Source organism: Ovis canadensis, chromosome 16 (genome assembly GCF_042477335.2).
Source record: "Ovis canadensis isolate MfBH-ARS-UI-01 breed Bighorn chromosome 16, ARS-UI_OviCan_v2, whole genome shotgun sequence".
NCBI lineage: Eukaryota > Metazoa > Chordata > Mammalia > Artiodactyla > Bovidae > Ovis > Ovis canadensis.
The window spans coordinates 84,651,401-84,670,721 of NC_091260.1; the positions used below are offsets into that span (position 1 = coordinate 84,651,401).

General features: G+C 56.1%; 2 protein-coding genes across 10 annotated transcripts in view; one reads left to right on the forward strand and one right to left on the reverse strand.

The window, feature by feature from the left end:
- TRIP13 (thyroid hormone receptor interactor 13) lies at window positions 1-15,625 on the reverse strand. Its single transcript, XM_069555785.1, has 13 exons — window positions 14,846-15,625; window positions 13,883-14,048; window positions 13,643-13,772; window positions 12,934-12,989; window positions 12,131-12,221; window positions 10,697-10,769; window positions 6,218-6,281; window positions 5,383-5,469; window positions 5,070-5,176; window positions 3,810-3,963; window positions 3,475-3,587; window positions 1,251-1,320; window positions 1-967 (listed from the first exon to the last, which is right to left on the reverse strand). The coding sequence occupies exons 1-13, from the start codon at window positions 14,935-14,937 to the stop codon at window positions 872-874; spliced, it is 1,299 nt and encodes a 432-aa protein (XP_069411886.1). The 5' UTR covers window positions 14,938-15,625; the 3' UTR covers window positions 1-871.
- The window catches only part of BRD9 (bromodomain containing 9), an 18,665-nt gene continuing 14,465 nt past the window's right edge, over window positions 15,122-19,321 (forward strand). For 4 of the 9 annotated variants that reach the window (XM_069555769.1, XM_069555770.1, XM_069555771.1 and 1 more), the window contains exons 1-5: window positions 15,122-15,296; window positions 15,909-16,123; window positions 16,400-16,532; window positions 18,155-18,215; window positions 18,834-18,978. In XM_069555769.1, coding sequence (XP_069411870.1) covers window positions 15,245-15,296; window positions 15,909-16,123; window positions 16,400-16,532; window positions 18,155-18,215; window positions 18,834-18,978 — 606 coding nt within the window. In that variant the 5' untranslated portion in view covers window positions 15,122-15,244. Of the gene's footprint in view, window positions 15,297-15,744; window positions 16,124-16,399; window positions 16,533-18,154; window positions 18,216-18,833; window positions 18,979-19,321 lie in introns of all 9 variants that reach the window. The other 5 variants (XM_069555766.1, XM_069555768.1, XM_069555774.1 and 2 more) reach the window with 4 other exon arrangements.

A 19,321-nucleotide genomic window follows, 5' to 3' on the forward strand; every position in this document is an offset into this window, starting at 1 on the left:
TTTTGGAAAAAGATTTTTAATACTTAAAAAATTTTAAAACAAAAGGTAACATACTCTTAAAAATGTTTTATAAAACAGTGATATGAAATTTATTTTAGCATGAGATAAAAGCAAAGCAAGGTTCTGTGGAATACACCAGTTATTGGCCAATTCACTTTAAATCTGTTATTGGGAATCTTCGTTTAAGCCGTGACTAACGTCCCTCAACAAACGCCTCACCGGGAAACGTCGCCATGAGGCCGGCCACGCTGGTCCCCAGGGAGGCAGCCCCGTCAGCTGCCCCTCCCTGACAAGCAGAGCTGCTGTACCTGCTACCAAGAAGTGCACTGACCTTAAACTTTTCTCTTGATTCCTGTAACACAGGGACAGGCCCCTATTCACCGCATACTCTGCAGGACGTGCGCACTAACCAGGACGAGCTTGCAGCAGGAAGCAAATGCTGCCTCGTCTTGAGCAATGTGTACTTTTTTTTAATGCTATGATTATATTTTTCTTTAAGGCAATGCAGTTTCTCTTTTGTTTCTATAAAACTTACATTAATTATCTTTTTAAATAAAACGTCAGCATTTTGGGTCCAATCAACCAGAAGCAGGATAGAATCAGGACATCTAGACAGTTCTTTATAAAGAGACACTGAGCTCAGATGATCGTCTTTCAAAACAGAAAACAGGCTGTTTTGTCTTCGGACACGCACTTGAAGCACATGAACGCAACACCCTTCTTGAGCAACACCGTGTAAGCACAGCACGCTTCTTGAATCACACCAGCCTGCAGGTCTCAGCCGTGGCCTCAGCTGTCCTGGGGCAGCCGCTGCTTTGAGGAAGCGATGGTGCCTTCCTGCGGTGTGCTCAGCGAGGACGGGGGTGCCAGGTCATGTGCACAATGAGAGCTTCTTTCTCTCCTCAAACTGCTTCTCCACAGCCAGAGACAGGGCGTGGAGGAAGCCCTCGACGGTGACCGTGGGGGCCTGGGGATACATGGTATCGCGGCGGTCTGCCCTCGGGGTGGGGGTGGCCTGGCAGCACCCGCCTCCAGGGCACAAGCACTCTGAGGTGGCAGGGAGGCCCTGGGCGTGAGCTTTCCACACACCAGTGAGGTGAGCAGACACACGCCAGCCCTCCACTGCCCCTGGGCCCATCACTTCAGAAATACGGGAGGCGGCAGAAACCCCAGGGTGGCAGGCGGGACGCTCCTCGAGGCCAGCCCTGCAGACAGCGTGGGCAGCAGGGGCCCGGGGCCCAGGCACTCACCTGGACATACAGCGCGTGGGCCAGAAAAGGGAGCTTCCTCAGGACGCGGCCGCTCAGGCCCTCGCTCTTCCTGTGAACATGACCACACTGCTGTCAGCTCCACACGGACCGCGGTGCACTTCAGGACGAGCCCCTGGTCTCTCCCCAGAGCCCCTCAGGGGGTGGGCAGTCTCCCGCACGCCTCAGCTACTGCTCCGGGAGGGGCAGGGTCCCGACACCACCCGTGGCCTCGGCCAGGGCACTGTGAGGTGGGTACAGGCCGGCTCACACCTCTGAATTCTTGCACAAGTCTGCGCTGCTGCCCTCTGTCCCGCCTCGGCTACTGAGTCTCCCCAGTGCCCCGCCAGCGTGTCTGGCCCTTGGCATCTGCCCCACAGCCCACCTGAGGCCCTCACACAGTGGACGCGGCCTCCCTGACCTCTTTATCCAGAGTCTAGCTGTCCTCGGAGGCTCTGCTCTGCCTCCCGGCTCAATCCCCGGGGGCCACCCCGGGGCTCGGGCAGGTGTGCCGGTGACCCTCCGGTGTGCCGTGGCTCTCAGCAGCCAGGCAGCAGGGTCACACACTGTCCTTCCCACAGCACCAAGGCCTGGGCCCTGACTGTTTACCTGTTTACTCTGCTCATCAAAGAAAAAGCCTCCACTTTCCTTTCTTGGCCGTTTGTAAAAACTCAACAAACGTTTAAGAATCACCGATGCTACAGAGGGCCTTAATCTGAAAGCCTGTCCTGTACTGGCGCAGTGCTTTGCCGGCTGTCCGTGGGCACACGGGGAAGGCAGCTGGCCTCACCCTCCCATCCAGGAGCCCACGGTCGGGGAGGCCGGAGGGCATCTGCTGTGGGGGAGATGCCCTGGGATTCAGCCCCTGCCACCCAACCCACGTCACCACCTCAGGTGCTACCGGCAACGACCACCCCTGTGGCCAGAGGAACGGGCTTCTCTAGGCTGCAGAAGTGAGGTCACCTCAGAATGGGAGAGAATGCTTGCAAGTGAAGCAAGTGACAAGGGATTAAATTTCCAAAACATACAAGCAGCTCAATATCAAACAAACAAACAGCGCAATCCCCAAACAAGCGGAAGATCTAAGCAGACCTTTCTCCAAAGAAGACAGACAGATGGCAAACAGACACACGGAAAGAGGCTCAGCATCACTAATCATCAGAGAAGCGCAGCTCAAAGCTACAGTGAGGCATCACCTCACACTGGTCAGAGCAGTGATCATCAGAACGTCTACAAGCAATAAACCCTGGAGAGGGTGTGGGGAGAGGGGACCCCTCCTACGCTATTGGTGGGAATGCCAACTGATACGGCCCCTACAGAGAGCAGCACGGAGGTTCCTTAACAACCTGAAGACAGAGCTACCATATGACCCAGCAACCCCACTCCTGGGCAAGCATCTTGAGAAAACCAAAATTCAGGAAATCCACGCCGCGCTGTGTGCACAGCAGCGCTAGGCACAAGAGCCGAGACACAGAGACGCCCAGACGCCCACCAGCACGCGGACGGGGAGGGCAGCGCGGCCCAGAGCGCGCGCGACGTTGCTCCACAGTGAAGAGCGCGCGCCATCTTCAGCAACATGGGTGGGCCGGGAGGGGAGCACGCTAAGTGAGCCAAGACGGACAGAGAAAGACAAATACCACACGATACCACTGACATGTGGAATCTAAAAACCGTACCGATAAACTTCCCTGCTAAACAGAAGCTGACTCAGACTCAGGAAACAAGCTTCTGGTCACCAGAGGGGTATGGGGAAGAGGCATCCGTTGAGAGGCTGGGGTTGACATGCTGCTGTCGAGTCGCTCAGGCGTGTCTGACTCTCTGCGACCCCACGGGCTGCAGCGCGCCAGGCTCCTCCGTCCTCCACCACCCCCCGGAGTCTGCGCAAACTCATGTTCACTGAGTCAGTGGCGCCATCCAGCTCTGTCACCCTCTGCCGCCCCCTTCTCTCTGCTTTCAGTGTCTCCCAGCATCAGGGTCTTTTCCAGTGAGTCAGCCCTTCAACTCTGGATAACATACAAGCTGCTACACATAAAACAGGTGACTGACGAGAATCGGTCACCGTGGGGCATAGGGAACCCTACCCGGTACTCTGTCAAGACCTGTAAAAAGAATCTCAAGGAGTAGATATGTGGATGTATAACTGAGTCGCTTTGCTCTACAGTATTTATTGCAAATCAACTATATTTCAAAAAATTTTTCAAAAAGAAACAGTGAGGTCAGCACACACCTTGAAATTTCGCTCAGGAGGAGGCTCAACTTGGAGACGTTGTTTTCAACGAAGCCGATCACCTCCAGCTCGCGGAGGGTCAGCAGCTGCTGTCGAGGGTACACGATCTGGCACTGTGGGACAGAGGGCGGGGCAGCAAGAGCGTCGGGTCAGTGACTCCCCCTGCGCTCAAGCTGCAGACCCAGCAACTGCAGGGTTCAATGGAGGGTGGCGGGTGCAGGCTGAGTGACACCTCCTTCCACACCTGAACCCGCCATTGTAAGCTATGCCAACAAGTCAAGAACCCACAAGAAAGTTAATGTGTTCTCAGGAAAGCAAGAAAAAACTCAAGGCACCCTCATCAGCTCCTCCAGGCAGGAGAGGTAAATCCTGAAGATGGCCGCTGCCGAGGGCGGCCCGACGTACTGCCTGATGTCAGCCCTGTCCACGAAGGCCACGTCGATCCTCTCTGTGATGTTGGACGTGGTCAGGATCACCACGTTGGAGTGCCTGCGGGCAGAGGGCGGGCCCAGTCACCCCGGGTGAGAGGACAGACCGGCGCCAGGGCCCAGGCGTTCAGCCAGCTTCGCACCCTGTGCCTGCCCCCCGCCCGCCAGGCCTTCTGAGGCCCCGCTTCTCGCGCTCCACCTGACGCCCCTCCTGCCAGGCTCCGGCTGCGACAGCGCGGAGCCCCCGACTCTCTCTCTGCACGCTCCCACCGATGGACAGCTCTCGCAGCCCCGGCTGGACAGCCCCCACCCCCTTCACTGCGGTGGAGCCCTCACTCCGCACAGCGTCCCTGAGCCCCCGCGCCGACACTGGCCTGCCTGGGCACGGCCACACCCGCGCGTCACTCTCATTGCCCCGCCAGCCGTGGCGCCGAGCTGCGCGATTCACCCTGAGGACTAGCGGCCCTCCCCTCCGGCTCCCAAACTCCCCAGAGGCCCCATCATCCAGTCTGCTCCATCCATCCGGGCTGGCACGGAGCGGGAGGGGCACCCTGGGGAGCGCACTGCCTGGCCTGCTGGGCTCGAGTCCCGGGGACGAGGCAGGGCTGCCCCGGGCCCGCAGGCAGCACACAGGCAGCTTTGTGGCCGGGGAGCACCTGGACGGCTGCCCCCTGACCGACCCCTGTCCTCTGACCACAGGTAGCCAGTCCTCTACAGGGTGAGCAGGGCTGAGCCAGGTGAGGGAGGCACACGGGGCCCAGAGTCTGGGCAGAGGCTGGTGAGCACGGAGTGCACACGGGGCCCCACACACAGCTGGGAGCACGTGCCAGGACCGGGCTCTTCACAAATGGTCACTGGAGCGGGCCTGAATCGCGCGAGCCGAGGGAGGTGAGAGAGACCGCAGAGGCAAGTCTCCACTCCTCCCAGAGCGGCAGGCCGGGGGTCAGGGAGACCCCCTTTTCTGAGCAGAGGGTCCTTCTCCCCACACCAAAGCTTTGCTGCGCATTGCTGACACTTCGATAACGTAAAAAGTGCTCAATTTGTAAAAAGCTTAGGTAGCACACACTGCTTCAAACATAGAAAAAACAGAGTCCACACCCAATGCCAGACGCATCCTGAGCTGGAAAAGCTGAGGGTGAGGCCGGGGGTGTGCGTGTGCAGGGGTACCTTTTAATCTGATCGATTTGGGTCAAGACGGCATTGACGACACGGATAGCGTCCGAAGGCTCGGTGCCTGCCCTGCATGCGTTCCGGGCGGCGGTCAGGCTTTCCACCTGTGGGCGCAGAGTGACGGGGTGGTCAGCTGGGTGGGCGCGGGGCGTGTGGACACTGCACGGAGGGCCTGAGAGGCCCCAGGGCCAGGCCTGCAGGACACAGCCTTCGGGGGCTGGACAAGCATGGGCTGGCAGCGCCGGCAACGCCAAAGGCCACCCAGTCCCGCGCTTCCTCTGCTCACAGTGTGGCGTCTGAACACACCCACCTCATCGATCAGCACGAACACCAGAGCATCCTTGTCATCAATCAAGTCCTGAATCTTCTGGAACATCCTAGTCACCAGCTTGCCACTCTGGAAGCGAAACACTCCTCACTGTCAGCTCGCGCGCTGCCAGCTGCCTGGTGCACGCATGCATCCAGTCTCCACCAGGCTGCGCTGACCCCAGGCGCCCCCACAAGCCCGCCGTCTCCTGACTGCCCCTTGGAAAACTCCCTGAATCAGAGAAGCCAGGTCTGCAGGGAACCTGGAGGCCTGCCCTCCTGGCGTCATGGGGCACCTCCTGCCCTCCATGCTCGCACCTCAGCCCCTTTCCCCCCTTTCCTGCCCCAGCGGTCCTGGGCAGGCTGGGTCTCGGGTGCAAATCGGCCAGGTGCACCTCGACAGGCACTCCTGTCCCCGTCCACCGTCCGCCAGGGGCACCGTCCGACATGGGGCCTGCAGCAGAGCCTTCCAGAACCGAGGGGCAGCTGTGACATCACCCAGCCTGAGTGCCTCAGTTCACAGCTGGCAAACAAGGCTCAAGCTGAGGGTTCAGCCCCATCAGAAGGTGACCCCTCCCTCCTCAGGTAACACTGAATGCCCTGTGCCCCAGCCTGGGTCTGGAGGTGACAAGCAGAGGGTCCTCTCAGGCCTCAGGTGGTTTCCAGGTTATCACTAAGCTCTGGAACTTTCCTCTGACCACACAGAGTCCCTGTTCACGTTCCTATTTCATCTATTTCTCTCCTAAAGCTTCTGGAGGAAAGAGTTTGCCTAACCTACCAGACAAGTTTTCAACTGCATGGTGGACAATCCAGAGAATTGGATTAGTATAAATACTTACCTCTGAAAACCACTTAGAAAAGAGGCTGTGGCTGTTTATCTCAATTAACTGGCCATATCGGTACCTAAGATGGTTTAAAAAAAAGAGGGAGAGCAATCGTTACAAGTCATCCCACAACATCCCTGGGGGCAACCACCTCTGTCTCTATAATGCAACGCTGCTCAAGGGCCCAGCAGGCTGAGAGTGACTGCTCTGCTCCTGCCGACCCAGGACAAGGTGCCCGCAAGCTGCACACTGACAGCTACGAGCAATCTAACACGACACGCCAGCAGCGACAGTTCCAGCTGGAGCAGACTCAGTGTCTCAAGCTGACGGCGTCTTCACTTCAACTAGAGCGGAGAGGGTTTTGCTAAGATGGCAGAGCAGAAAGATGCACGCTCATCTTCTCCTGTGAGAACTCCAAAACTGCAACTCGCTGCTGAGCAACCATCAACAGGAGAATGTTGGATCCCACCAAAAAAAGATGCCCCACATCTAAGGCAGAGAAGCCCCAACAAGATGGCAGGAGGGGCAAAAATCACATTTGGAATCAAACCCCATACCTGCCAGAGATGCTCAGAGGGCGCAAATAAAACCTTGTGCACACAGGATCCCGGGACCCCACAGAGGCTGAGCCAGACCTCCTGTGAGTGTCTGAGCGTCTCCTGCAGAGACGGAGGGATGGCAGTGGCCGCCGCGGGCACGGGGGCTCTGCCTGCAGCAGGCCTGGGAGGCGCGGCGTGTGGCCTAGGCCCTCGTGGAGGAGACTGCCATCATCTCCATCACGGAGCCACTGAGCAGACGACCCACAAACTGCAGAACAATTATACCAAAGAAGTTCTCGCGCTGTTACAAACGTTCCAGGGCACACAAGAGATTTGCCAACCTGGGGATCTTGCAAGGGGACTGAGAACCCCCAGGGAAGTTGACTTTAGAGGCTAGTGGGGTTTGATCCCAGAATTTCCATAGGACTGGGGAGACAGACTCTTGGAGGGCACAAACAAAACCTTGTGTGCACCAGGACCCAGGAGAAAGGAGCAGTGACCCCACATGAGACTGAGCCAGACTTGCCTGTGAGGGCAAGAGATGGGAACACCAGACCAGCTGTATGCAGCTCAAGAAGCAAGTTAGAAACGGACATGAAACAACGGGCCGGTTCTACACTGGGCAAGGAGTGCGTCAAGGCTGTATACTGTCACCCTGCTTATTTAACTTCTACACCGAATATATCATGCGAAATGCCAGACTCGATGAAGCACAAGCTGGAATCAAGATTGCAGGGAGAAATATCAATAACCTCAGATATGCAGATGACACCACCCTTACGGCAGAAAGCGAAGAGGAACCAAAGAGCCTCTTGATGAAAGTGAAAAAGGAGAGTGAAAAAGCTGGCTTAAAACTCAACATTCAAACAATGAAGAGCATGGCATCTGGTCCCATCACTTCATGGCAGATAGAAGGGGAAATGACGGAAGCCGCGGCAGGCTCCGTTTGCTGGGCTCCAGGGTCACTGAGGACGGTGACTGCAGCCATGGAATTCAAAGGCGCCTGCTCCTCGGAGGAAAAGCTACGGCCAACCTAGACAGCACGTTGAATGGCAGAGACTTTATTTCGCCGACAAAGGTCCATCTAGTCAAACTACGGCTTTTCCAGTAGTCATGTATGGATGTGAGAGTTGGATCATAAAGAAAGTTGAGCACCAAAGAAATTGATGCTTTTGAATTGTGGTCTTAGAGAAGACTCTTAAGAGTCCCTTGGACTGCAAGGAGATCAAACCAGTTAATCCTAAAGGAGATCAGTCCTGAACATTCACTGGAAGGACTCATGCTGAAGCTGAAGCTCCAATACTTTGGCCCCTGATGTGAAGAACTGATTCACTAGAAAAGACCCTGATGCTGGGAGAGACTGGAGGCAGAAGGAGAAGGGGACAGAGGGTGAGACGGTTGGACGGAATCCCCGACTCAATGGACAAGAGTTTGAGCAGGCTCTGGGAGCTGGTGATGGAGGGAAGCCTGGCGTGCTGCAGTCCAGGGGGTCGCAGAGTCGGACACGACTGAGCGGCTGAACTGAGACTTGATGCTTTTCTGGTTGCTTAGCCGCTCAGTGTCTGACTCTGCGACCCCTTGGACTGCAGCCCACCAGGCTCCTCTGTTCATCGGATTTCCCAGGCAGGAATACTGGACTGGGTTAGCATTTCCTTCACCAACAGTTAAAATAACTAGTTAAATACAATTAATTCTTAATACTGCTTTTAGTCTACTTATAATTTAGACCATTACCTGTATTAACATGGCAAACAAATCAAAACATAAGCATCAAAAGTCTTTTGCCCACAGTTGAACATTTTTTTCTCCTTCCACAAAACCCAAAGGAATGTGCGAATTTGTTTTCCAGAACAAAATCACTTCCCTCAAACCTGGAGCCCTGGAAAGCTCCAAGGGAACCGGGACACTCGCTGTCTGAAATCCAGCACTGATACCCCATCTATCATGGAGTCAGCGAGGGCTCTGGATACACTTAGTTCTGATTAGAATCAAATAGGAAACGGCCAGCAGAGAAGCCACCTCCCAGATCCTTTTCACAGTTTCTTTCATGTTGAGAGTCCACAGAAGAAAAATAATTACTTTAAAAAGTATCACTGACTTTCCAGTTGAAAAACATCATTTAGTAATTTTGTTTACAAAAGAGGAAAAGGGGGAGATAGACAACCTAGTGAATATAGATTGTGTGGAATATCACAAAATTAATCATAAAGCATTTTGACTGTTAAAGAAAGTGGACTTCAGTTAATAAAGCAAAAAGGCTTGATGAGGCTTCTTTTTGCCACAAAACAAATACCAATTTCCATATCTTTGTACTGGAAAACGTCACAATTCTTGTAATAACACCTTCATTTTCCAGTGTTTCAGAAAACTGACAGTTTTGAAAAGAAAATAGATTTAAAAGTAAATCTCACAGGATTTCCTCTTCTGAAGTCATACTAGGCTGAAAGGGTGATTTACCTTCTGCCTTAACCAACTAGAAAGCTAGACAAAACAGAGAAACAATGTCTGAGAAGGGCACCAGACAACACCATCGGGGACTGCAACCTAGAGGCGGGCAAGGGGCAAGCGCAACGGCCTGATCTCCTGCCTGGAGTGACACTGGAGGGGACCCAGGAGAAGAGGCCAGGGTACTGAGCTGAGGAGACGGAGGCCAGAGTTCAAGCAGCTGAGGTGTCTGGAGGCCACAGAGCAGGGCAGGGTTCCAGGGAAGAAGGAGACGCAGGAGGGAAGCCCAGCAAGCGTCACGGGGCAGCAGTGTATGAGGAGGGAGCCCAGCGCTGGAGGGCTCGAGACCCAGGGCCGAGGGGCAAGAGTGCTCGCTGCTGATTCAGGGGCTCAACCGAGACCCCAGAAGGGTCCTCCTGAGGCTGAAGTCTAGACCACACTGAGACCACTCTTGAAAAAGCTTATAAACAGACCTCAAAAGGATCACACCAAACGCAAGTACCCAAACCCCTGTCAGAATAAAACCCAGCGGTCGTTAAAGACAAGCAAGAGAACCCAGTCACTTCACATCACTGTGTCCACGTTCAACAATCACCTGGCACGCCAAGAAGCAGCAACATGTGACCCATAACCAGACCCAAATGGTAACGAGGATGGAATTGGTAGACAGAGCTTACAAGCATAAACAGAACTGAACAATCTTCAGACAAGAAAAGCATTCTCAGAGATGGGAATGTCGCTGAACAGAAGTAAAAGTAGACCAGATACTGCAGGAAACCATCCACAGTGAAACTCAGGAAAGTTTTAAAACTCGAGAAAAGATGACAGAGCACACGAGTGGCCTGCGGGGCAGCATGAGACAGCCCCCGCAGGCGGGGGCGGGGGCGGGGCCCCGCAGGCGGGGGCGGGGCAGGGGAACTAGCCGAAGAGCAGGTGCCCAAGGAGTCTCCAAACGCAGGGGAGCCCTAAATCCCCACATGGCCCACACTCAACAGAATGAGCTACCACCACATACGCTGTAACATGGAAGAGCTTTGGAAAACATTACGGTGAGTGAATAGAACCAATCAGAAAAGACTACTACGTAGTGCTAATTTCAATTACATGAAATGCCCGGAGTAAACAAATGTGGTGGAACCACAGATCCATGAATGGACTACACTCAAAAGCGGCAGACAAACCCAGCGCTAGGCCTGGACGGCAGACAGGTGGTCCACACAGACACCAAGCCAGCACGGACGGTCGGCCCAACGTGAGCAGACGCTGCCCCAAGCGTGCACAGGCGGGCACCACGAGAGACCCCGTGCCGGTCACAGGGTGAGTCTCAGCACATGTAAGGAGACTGGGATCAGAGCTCAAGACTATGTGAGCACAGAAGGATCCGTTACATTACACTGAGACATCTACTATTCACGCAAGATGATTTAAAAATAGAAGCAGCTCCTCATCATTACAGCTGAAACAGGGCAAGCCCACCTCCGCGGCTCCTCTCTCCAATCACCAAGGTTACCTGCTCGAGAGTCTGATGGTCAATTTCTGGGCTAAAGCTTTACACAGCGACGTTTTTCCAGTTCCTGGAGGACCTGTAACAAAATGCAAACAAATAAGTGTAAGTTTGTGCTGTAACAGATTTTTTGAAACAGTAGTTGCATTATCCACAGGATATAACATAAGGAACAGACTGTAATGCTATAAATGTTATCATCACGTGAATCGCTTAAGTTACCGAAAATCTGTTGACAATGTAAATACTGGAAAACATCACCAGGAGCTTCTTGGCCCGTAATCCACTCTGATTTCTTGATTCGATCCCTGGGTCGGGAAGATCCGCTGGAGAAGGAAATGGCAACCCACTCCAGTATTCTTCCCTGGAGAATCCCATGGATGGAGGAGCCTGGCGGGCTACAGTCCACGGGGTCGCAAAGAGTCGGACCCGACTGAGCGATTTCACTTTCACTTTTCACTGAAACCCTCCCTGTCTCTACATGTCTTCTATGAAATCCGTTGATTATGAAAATCCACCTTTCAAAGGTCAAACAAGCCTTTCCTGATAACCACCAGGAGCTCAAGGAACTGGTGCTTGCTGTTCCTGAAGCCCGCGGCGCCCACGTCTTTCACTCCAGCTCCGCACACATGGGCCCAAGTCCCAAGCTACCCAGGCAGAGCGGTCGGGCAAGGCCTGGGCTCTGTGTGCCCCTCAGCGCAGCATCTGACAGGAGTGGAGGACACTGATGTGAGAGCACAAACGCACCCAGCAGAAAACGATGACATTCAATTCTGACCTTCTGTGTTTTCCATAATTCACAAGTAAATATATAACCGATTCTAACTGGAAACACTGTATTGCACCTTGTGATTACCTTCTCTGACTCTAGTATTAGAAAATTTGCCAAGACACCCTAAAGACACCGTTTTCATAAAACTGAACACAAGCCTACAGTCTTCACTGTATAAGGAAGCTAATCACTCTTTTAATTATAGCTCTTACCTCACTATAATTTGGGCTTTCTCTCAATTCTTTTTCTCTCCTGGGATAGTAACAATAACAACAACAACACCCCCAGTATTCTCTTCCGAGAACTAGACAGAGTTCTGTGAAGTGTGGGCTTTTGCGGTTTATTACCCATCAAGAGAAGCTCCAAGGATACTGTGAAGAAATACAAGGCAACTGCTATCCTGAGAAACCCACAACCAGTGGGGAAACAAGGCAGACATTGGGAAAGCTGAATAACAGCATAAAAAGTCACAAGGGGTGATCAGGTGGCTGCCCTACGAAGGGCCGAGTGACCAACGCGCCCAGAGCATGCTCACGCCTGGCTTCGCAGAGGACGACGCTCCTGGCCCCACTAGGAAGGAGGAGCCGTAACTCTTCGCAGGGCAAAGGCAGGAAGAAAAGCCTGACTCCACGCAATTTTATTTTGTCAAACGAAACCAAAGCGCTCACCATGAAGCAGCACCACCCGGTTCCAGGTGACGAGGTTGCTGTCGACATTCTTGTCTGAAAACAGCAGGGCCGTCGTCACATAGTCGAGGAGCTGCATGAGGAAAGGGAAGGGGGAAGCTAAGTCCTCGGCAGAGCAAAGGCTAGGCTGAAAGTGCCGAGTGAGCAAAAGGAAGGAGAGTCTTCAGAGCCGCCAGGCACACTCAGGCTCTCACCTCAGAAGACACCTCAAAATCTAAGAGGACCAGTGCTGGGTGTGACCGTTACAAGGATAAAAGGAAAACTGAAGATCACTTAACTGAGGGCTACACCGAGTCAGTGAGCTCCTTCCTCCAGGACGCAGCACTGGACGAGCTGTGTTTGCTAAAAGAACAGCCGGGGCTCCCAGGGGAGCCGGGGTGGGTGACGGGGGTGGTGGGGCGGACCTTCTGGCATCCTCCCCCCCCATCTGTGTGCAGGACTCTTCCCCTTGAAGGGGGCTCAGATACGGTGGTACTCGCTCAGATCACCCACCTGCTCTGCCCCTTGGCACTGCCTTCTCAGCCCACAGGTTCCTAAGAGTGTGACCCCAGTGCCAGTGGGTTCACTTTTGAACCCTCCCCCTTCTCCCGAGGGGAACTCCCCAGAGTACAGCTCCACTCAGAGCAAGCCCAGAGCAGATGCCCAGGACTGAAGACAGACGCCCAGGGCACGGGTTGCTGGCAGGCAGCGCTCCTAGAAGCCCATGTGAGATGAGAGGCGCTGCAGAGAACACAAGAATGAGTCACCTGAGACATGGAAGCCTTTCAGGAGAAAGCATGACTCACGTGAGGTTTGACTTCCGTGTCATACACCAGGCTGTCCCAAAGCCCATGGAATTCAGCTGAGAGAAAAAGACAAAACCAGATGTTAGGAAAGCAAGCCTTGTACCTACTGGTTACGTTCACCCTGAGCCACTGACATCCTCAACTGCTCCAGATGTGGCAAGCTACAATCCTGGTTACAAAGAAGCTAATCTTTCAAAGTCATTTCTAAGCTAAAGATGTTGAATAGGCAGCAGTCACACGTGGCTTTGGGCAGATAACGAACCTTCTGTGGACCTGCGCGTGGACCCAGCACTGCCCTGAACTCACCACTCTCCCCACAGGCCAGCGCTCTGGTGGGGCCGCGGGGCAGGTGAAGTCTAGCTTTGAAGACGTCAGGCCTAACGTGGCTTAGACGTGGGATTCAGCCTGCTAGATCCCATTGGCACAGAGAAGTACAGAGAGGGTGGGAGGAAGGCGTGGTCCAGCAAGACCGGCCAACTGGGCAGGAAAGAAGAGCGCCAGCGTCCTCCTCAACTAGCACTGGCTTTGAGACCCATCCAACTAGCCTCACACTGGGAATTTCTACTTTTCTCTCCTGTGATATACTTCCTAACAGTTGAAATGCCCTAAAACTCCGCACAACAGACACGATATCCGGAGCCTGAGGTATGCGCTACCCCCTGCCCTCCCGCGGCCGGCGTGGGCCGCCGACTGCTATGGTTGCAGATACCTGCAGGCAGCACCCAGTGATTTGCTGCAATTATGTTTTCTGTCTCTTCCTCCAGACTTTCACTGCTGGGGCCATCCTCATTCAGCTGGAAAATGTGAAGTGCAATATTGCACGCACTCAAATCAATGGGCTGTGACGAGAAAGGAAATCGAATAAATCTATACGGCACACTATCAAAACAGCAAATGCATGTTCTCGGGCCACAGGTTAACTGTTTCTTAGCTCTGAGAATTAAGTTACCTGTGGATCTTTAGCCTTTAATTCCGTGTCAACAATAGACACAGACTGCACATTTCTGGTGAGAAAAGGCTCGTCAAACTCAGACCAGGTGTAATCACCAAACACAATGTTATGCCTGTTGAGTAGCTTTCTAACACTCAGCTTTATATCCTCTTTCTTTGCAGTGCTAGGGACACAAAACACATAAAATCAGATCTGAGTTTAAAAAAAAACCTAACATCTTAAGAAAGACTGATTAAAAACAGAACAGACCATAGTGGGGGAAACGCACCCATGCGGAGGGCTGGCGAGGGCCTGCCCGGAGTGATCCTGTGCCGACTATGGGGAAAACGCACCCATGGGGAGGGGGCTGGCGGGGCCTGGAGTGATCCTGTGCCGACTAGGTGCTGGCGGTAACTGCAGGCTGTATGACCCAGGGAAGCTGCCCAAGGACTCTGCCCAGGCCCCTCAGAGGCAGGGGGTGAAGGCGGAGTCGGTGCCACCTGGGCTGCTGGTCAGCAAGCTGGAACTGCTGCCTAGGTGCCAGCCCCACAGCTGGGAAACAGCAGCAAGTCGGGGGCGGGGGAGAAATGAACGCCCACAGCTGGGGGCCCCAGAGGTGTTTCCCGGGCTGGGGTCCGCCCTCAGCCCCTGCCCCCCGCGCTCGCTGCCTCCCCGAGGGCCCAGGCCCTCCAGCGGCCCCTGCGGCGGTGTCCGCTCCCCAGAGCGCCCGGCCCCCGTGGAGACCCGCCGCCGCCAGCACCTCCGGGGCCCATCGTCCCGAGGGCCTGGCCGGGGAGAGGGGATGGCGGGCGAGGGTGAGGGCGCAGGGGCGTTTCCCCAAACTGAGTCTGCGGGGCCGGCTTCGCCGGGCTCGGCGGGGCCTGAGGCCGGGCTCTGGGCCGACCCTGTCGGGGCGGGCCTGCCCGGGGCGGGGTCCCGTCAGCTCGGACCCCGCCAGGGCCGGGCGGAGGCCGGGCTCACCTGCCGCTCCGCTGGTGCACCTCCACGTGGACCGTGGGCGCCTCGGCCACGCAGGGCAACGCCTGCTTCAGGTCTCCCACAGCTTCGTCCATGTCGGCGCCGCCGCCGGAAGCCGCGCGGAGCCGGCCGTCCCTTCGCCGCCGCCGCCTCGCGCAGCGCCGCGCCACCTCAGCCCGCCCGGGCCCTCAGGCGGCGCCCCGCGCGCTTCAAACCTGCCGCGCGCGGCGCGCCGCCCCCTCACCCGGAAGCGCCGGCGCCGAAGGGCGCGTCACTTCCGGCCGCCGCAGCCGCTTCCGGCGCGGCCCGGCGAGCTCCGCGGGCGAGGCGGGCGGCGGGCCGGGGCCGGCGCGCGGCGGCCGCGCTCCAGGCGGGGTCGCTGCTGCCCTGGGCGCTGCCGCCATGGGCAAGAAGCACAAGAAGCACAAGGCCGAATGGCGCTCGTCGTACGAGGGTGAGGCGGCGGCGCGCTTTGTGACGCCGGGCGGGTGTTCGCGGCGGCGGGGGCCCGGGCTCGAGGGCGGGGACGCGGGCGCGCTCACCGGGCCCCGGGGGCGCGGCTCTCAGGCGTCCGCCCCGCTGTCGCCGCGCCCTGGAGAAAAGCGTGGAGCATCCCTTTTCTTTGGCCGTGTTTCCTGAGTCTCTCCCCGCCTGCGCGCTGTCCTCCCGGTGTCAGGGACCCCGCACCGGGGGGCTGCGGCAGGGCGGGAAGGGCGCGACCCGGAGCTAGCGGGCCGGGATTGGGCTCCGGGGCCCCAGGCGTGGTCTGGTTCCTCCGACAGTGGCCTGGAGACCCGCCTTTCGTCCGGTGGAGGATAACTGGGCGGGGAGGGGAAGGACCCCCCCCGCTCCTGCTACCGTCCTTTGCACTCACCGCCGTCTTTCTCTGATGGTTCCGGCAGTGCCCTGCTCGCCTCAGCTCGGCCTGTCCTCCCACCTTCCCGGACCTCAGTGACCTCCCGGCGTCCCCTCACCTTGGGCCGAGGTGCCGCCGGCTGGGTAGCAGTGTGCGCTGCTGAGCGGCCTCCCCAAGCTCGCACGGTGAAGGCCGCCTCTGTGTCCACAGACTATGCAGACAAGCCCTTGGAGAAGCCCCTGAAGCTGGTCCTCAAAGTTGGAGGAAGTGAAGTGACGGAGCTCTCGGGGTCCGGCCACGACTCCAGTTACTATGATGACAGGTCAGACCACGAGCGGGAGAGACACAAGGAGAAGAAGAAGAAGAAAAAGAAAAAGTCGGAGAAGGAGAAGCACCTTGACGATGAAGAAAGGCGGAAGCGAAAGGTGAACGAGGGCGGCCCGAAACCCCTGGGGCAGAGGTGGACGGAGCCAGGGCTTCTGGGCTTGGGCTGGGGTGTCCTCTCTGGCGGAGCGCGCCCCGCAGAGTCAGGGCCTCCCGTTTCTCGTCTCTCACCTGGCCCCTGTGGAGGGTCTCTGAAAGGGTGGGGTCTGCAGTGAGAAGGGTCCCGGAAGAGGCTTTTCGCTCTCAGCGCCCCTTAGAGACAGGAGGTCTGTTGAAGACCACCTCACTGCCCTCGCTGCCTTGACCCTGCCTCGCAGGAGGAGAAGAAGCGGAAGCGGGAGAAGGAGCACTGCGACACGGAGGGGGAGGCCGACGACTTTGACCCGGGGAAGAAGGTGGAGGTGGAGCCGCCCCCCGACCGGCCGGTGCGGGCCTGCCGGACACAGCCAGGCGAGTGGCGGCATTCGGGGTGTCCTGGAGCTGGGGGGTTTGTCATGGGGAGCAGCGGTGGCTTTCTGCCCTTGGGCTTGGGGAGACGCCTAGGATGGAAGGAGCTACGCTCTCCGTTCCCAGGCCTCACAGAGGAGCTGGGCCAGCCTGAGTTTCTTGCTGCTCGCTTTGAGCTTCTAGAGCAGGGCTTGGCCTGCTGCGGCTCCTGGCCTCTTAGCGCGAGAGTCCCAAGAAGGTCCTTGGAGATGGAAGGAGGCGAGCGCTGGCGTCAGTCGTTTGGGCCCTTAGATCCCCAGGAGCTGTGCTGGCTTCAGGCACGGAAACTTGGAAAGCTCCGGCTCCCTCTGATCTGTGTGGGGAGTTCCCTCTGGTTTCAGACTGTCAGGCGCCTCTCGGGGGAGGCACGCTGGCTCTGACTGGAGGTCTGACTACCTCTGATTTGCTGGGGGAGCAGGGAGACATTGTCTTGCGGTCATGGAGGTGGTGTTTGCTGGTAGCCGCACTCCCGGGGAGCAGTGAGACATGGGGCCGCTGGGCCTCCTGTGGGGGAGACAGGTCGGTACAGGGCAGCAGCTGCTCAGCTGGATGTGGCTGTGGAATGCCTGCGGCTGCTGGTGAGTCACTTCAGCCGTGTCCGACTCTGTGCGACCCCATAGACAGCAGCTCACCAGGCTCCCCTGTCCCTGGGATTCTCCAGGCAAGAACACTGGAGTGGGTTGCCATTTCCTTCTCCAGTGCATGGAAGTGAAAAGCGAAAGTGAAGTTGCTCAGTCACGTCCGACTGTTAGTAACCCCATGGACTGCAGCCCACCAGGCTCCTCCATCCATGGGATTTTCCAGGCAGTGGAATGCCTGCGGTTGCTAGTAATCACTCAGCTCATTCACACCGCTGTTGAGTGCCCTCCCCTGTGTGCCTGGAAAGCCTGTGGTCAGATGAGGTTTCCTTGGGCCTCTCCTGGTCTTGCTCAACAGTGTTGCCCTGGTGACCAGAGTGACCCTAAGGACCCTGGTTCCTTGGTTGAGAAGAGCATTTATAACCCCAGATCTGGGGCTCTGGGTGCAGCCTCGGGGACACAGTGGGGAAGACCACATACATACGTACTCTCGTGGAGGGAAACCTCACTGACTGCTGTGTTCACGTTCCCTGGAAACAGTGCTTTCATGCTGTGCATCCAGAGATGTAGTTAATAGTCGGAGTCCTCACAAGAACACCCGTTTTATCCCCGTTTTACTAGTGAGCAGAGGCATGAGCAGAAAATACAGATAGAGTGCTATCAGGGCATTCGTTGGCGACTTCTGCTCAAAGTCTTGATTGCATCTTCTTAGCTTGTCTGGAACATCCTAGGCCCAGGAGCGGTGCAGGCTGGGGACAGGGTGGCACATGACAGCCCGTCTTGGTTGTCTCGGAGCGGCGGGGTTGGGGGCTGCTGCTGGGCCCTGCCCCTTTCTCTGGCTGCACTGAGTGGGGACCACGTGTGGGTTTGCTCACCTTCTCATCTGCTTGTGTGAGCCTGGAACAGGAAATAGATTGATAAGCGCCACGAAATTGGCGTTTTCTTTATGGTGAAGCGTTAGCAAAACACTTTTGTTTAATTTTCCTTTTTCCGTTTTTAAATCGGCAGCTGAAAACGAGAGCACGCCGATTCAGCAGCTGCTGGAGCACTTCCTCCGCCAGCTGCAGAGGTGAGAGGTGCTTCCCAGGGGCTCCTGCTGGGGCGTCTGGGCTCTTCTCTCTGTGTGCTCTTGCTTCACGGGTGGGGGGCGGGGGGGGGCATGCCTGTGGGAGCAGGGCTCAGCGTTCCAAGAACCTCAAGTCAGCACCAGGGATCAAACGCCAGAGGGTGGGGTCATGGCAGGACCCAGGACGGTAGTTTTGGAGTTTTTAGTGTGTCTAAAATACCACAATCTGAAAGAGCATGCCGCTGCTAAGTCGCTTCAGTCGTGTCCAACTCTGTGCGACCGCATAGACGGCAGCCCACCAGGCTCCCCCGTCCCTGGGATTCTCCAGGCAAGAACACTGGAGTGGGCTGCCATTTCCTTCTCCAGTGCATGAAAGTGAAAAGTGAAAGTGAAGTTGCTGAGTCATATCCGACTCTTAGCGACCCCATGGACTGCAGCCCACCAGGCTCCTCTGTCCATAGGATTTTCCAGGCAAGAGTACTGGAGCATAAATTTTGTTGATTTTAAGAAGCAACCTTAGATTTTGGTTAATTGCATCAGATTTTTTACTGTGAGGTGTTTTGTTCAAACACTCAGGTCTTAGGGTTTTCCCAGTTTAAATAATGATATTTGTGTTTTCAGAAAAGATCCTCATGGATTTTTCGCTTTTCCTGTCACGGATGCAATCGCTCCCGGGTACTCGATGATAATAAAGCACCCGATGGACTTCGGCACCATGAGAGACAAGATCGCGGCCAACGGGTACCAGTCAGTCACGGAGTTCAAGGTAGAGCATCTCAGGACCGTAGCCAGCAAGCACCAGCCAGTCGCGGAGCTCAGGCTAGACCGGCGCCCCTCCTGGAGCCGTCGCCAGGGAGCTCCGTGTGCGTTCACGCACAGCTGCCTTCATGCGGCTTCGGTTGCTGGCAGTCGCAAGCTTTGTGGGTGTTTCTGTGTTGGGTTGGTGTTTTGAAAATACAGGGGTCAGTTGTGACTTTCTCCGTGTTTTGGTCTAAAAGTTAGCCTGCGTCTTGCGTGCTAGTAGACATTTGTCCTCAAGTTACTGTTTTGGCGTAAACGGACATGTTGGGTCCAGCGAAGGTGTGTTTGATTTGAACTGCAATGTAATT

Excerpts from the sequence above, each read along its gene's own strand:
- TRIP13 (XM_069555785.1), bottom strand. The coding sequence starts at position 14,937 with ATGGACGAAGCTGTGGGAGACCTGAAGCAGGCGTTGCCCTGCGTGGCC. Across the intron at positions 13,773-13,882 it reads TAAAGGCTAAAGATCCACAG|CCCATTGATTTGAGTGCGTG; the intron begins GTAACTTAATTC and ends TTCTCGTCACAG. Across the intron at positions 12,990-13,642 it reads TCACTGGGTGCTGCCTGCAG|CTGAATTCCATGGGCTTTGG; the intron begins GTATCTGCAACC and ends TTTTTCTCTCAG.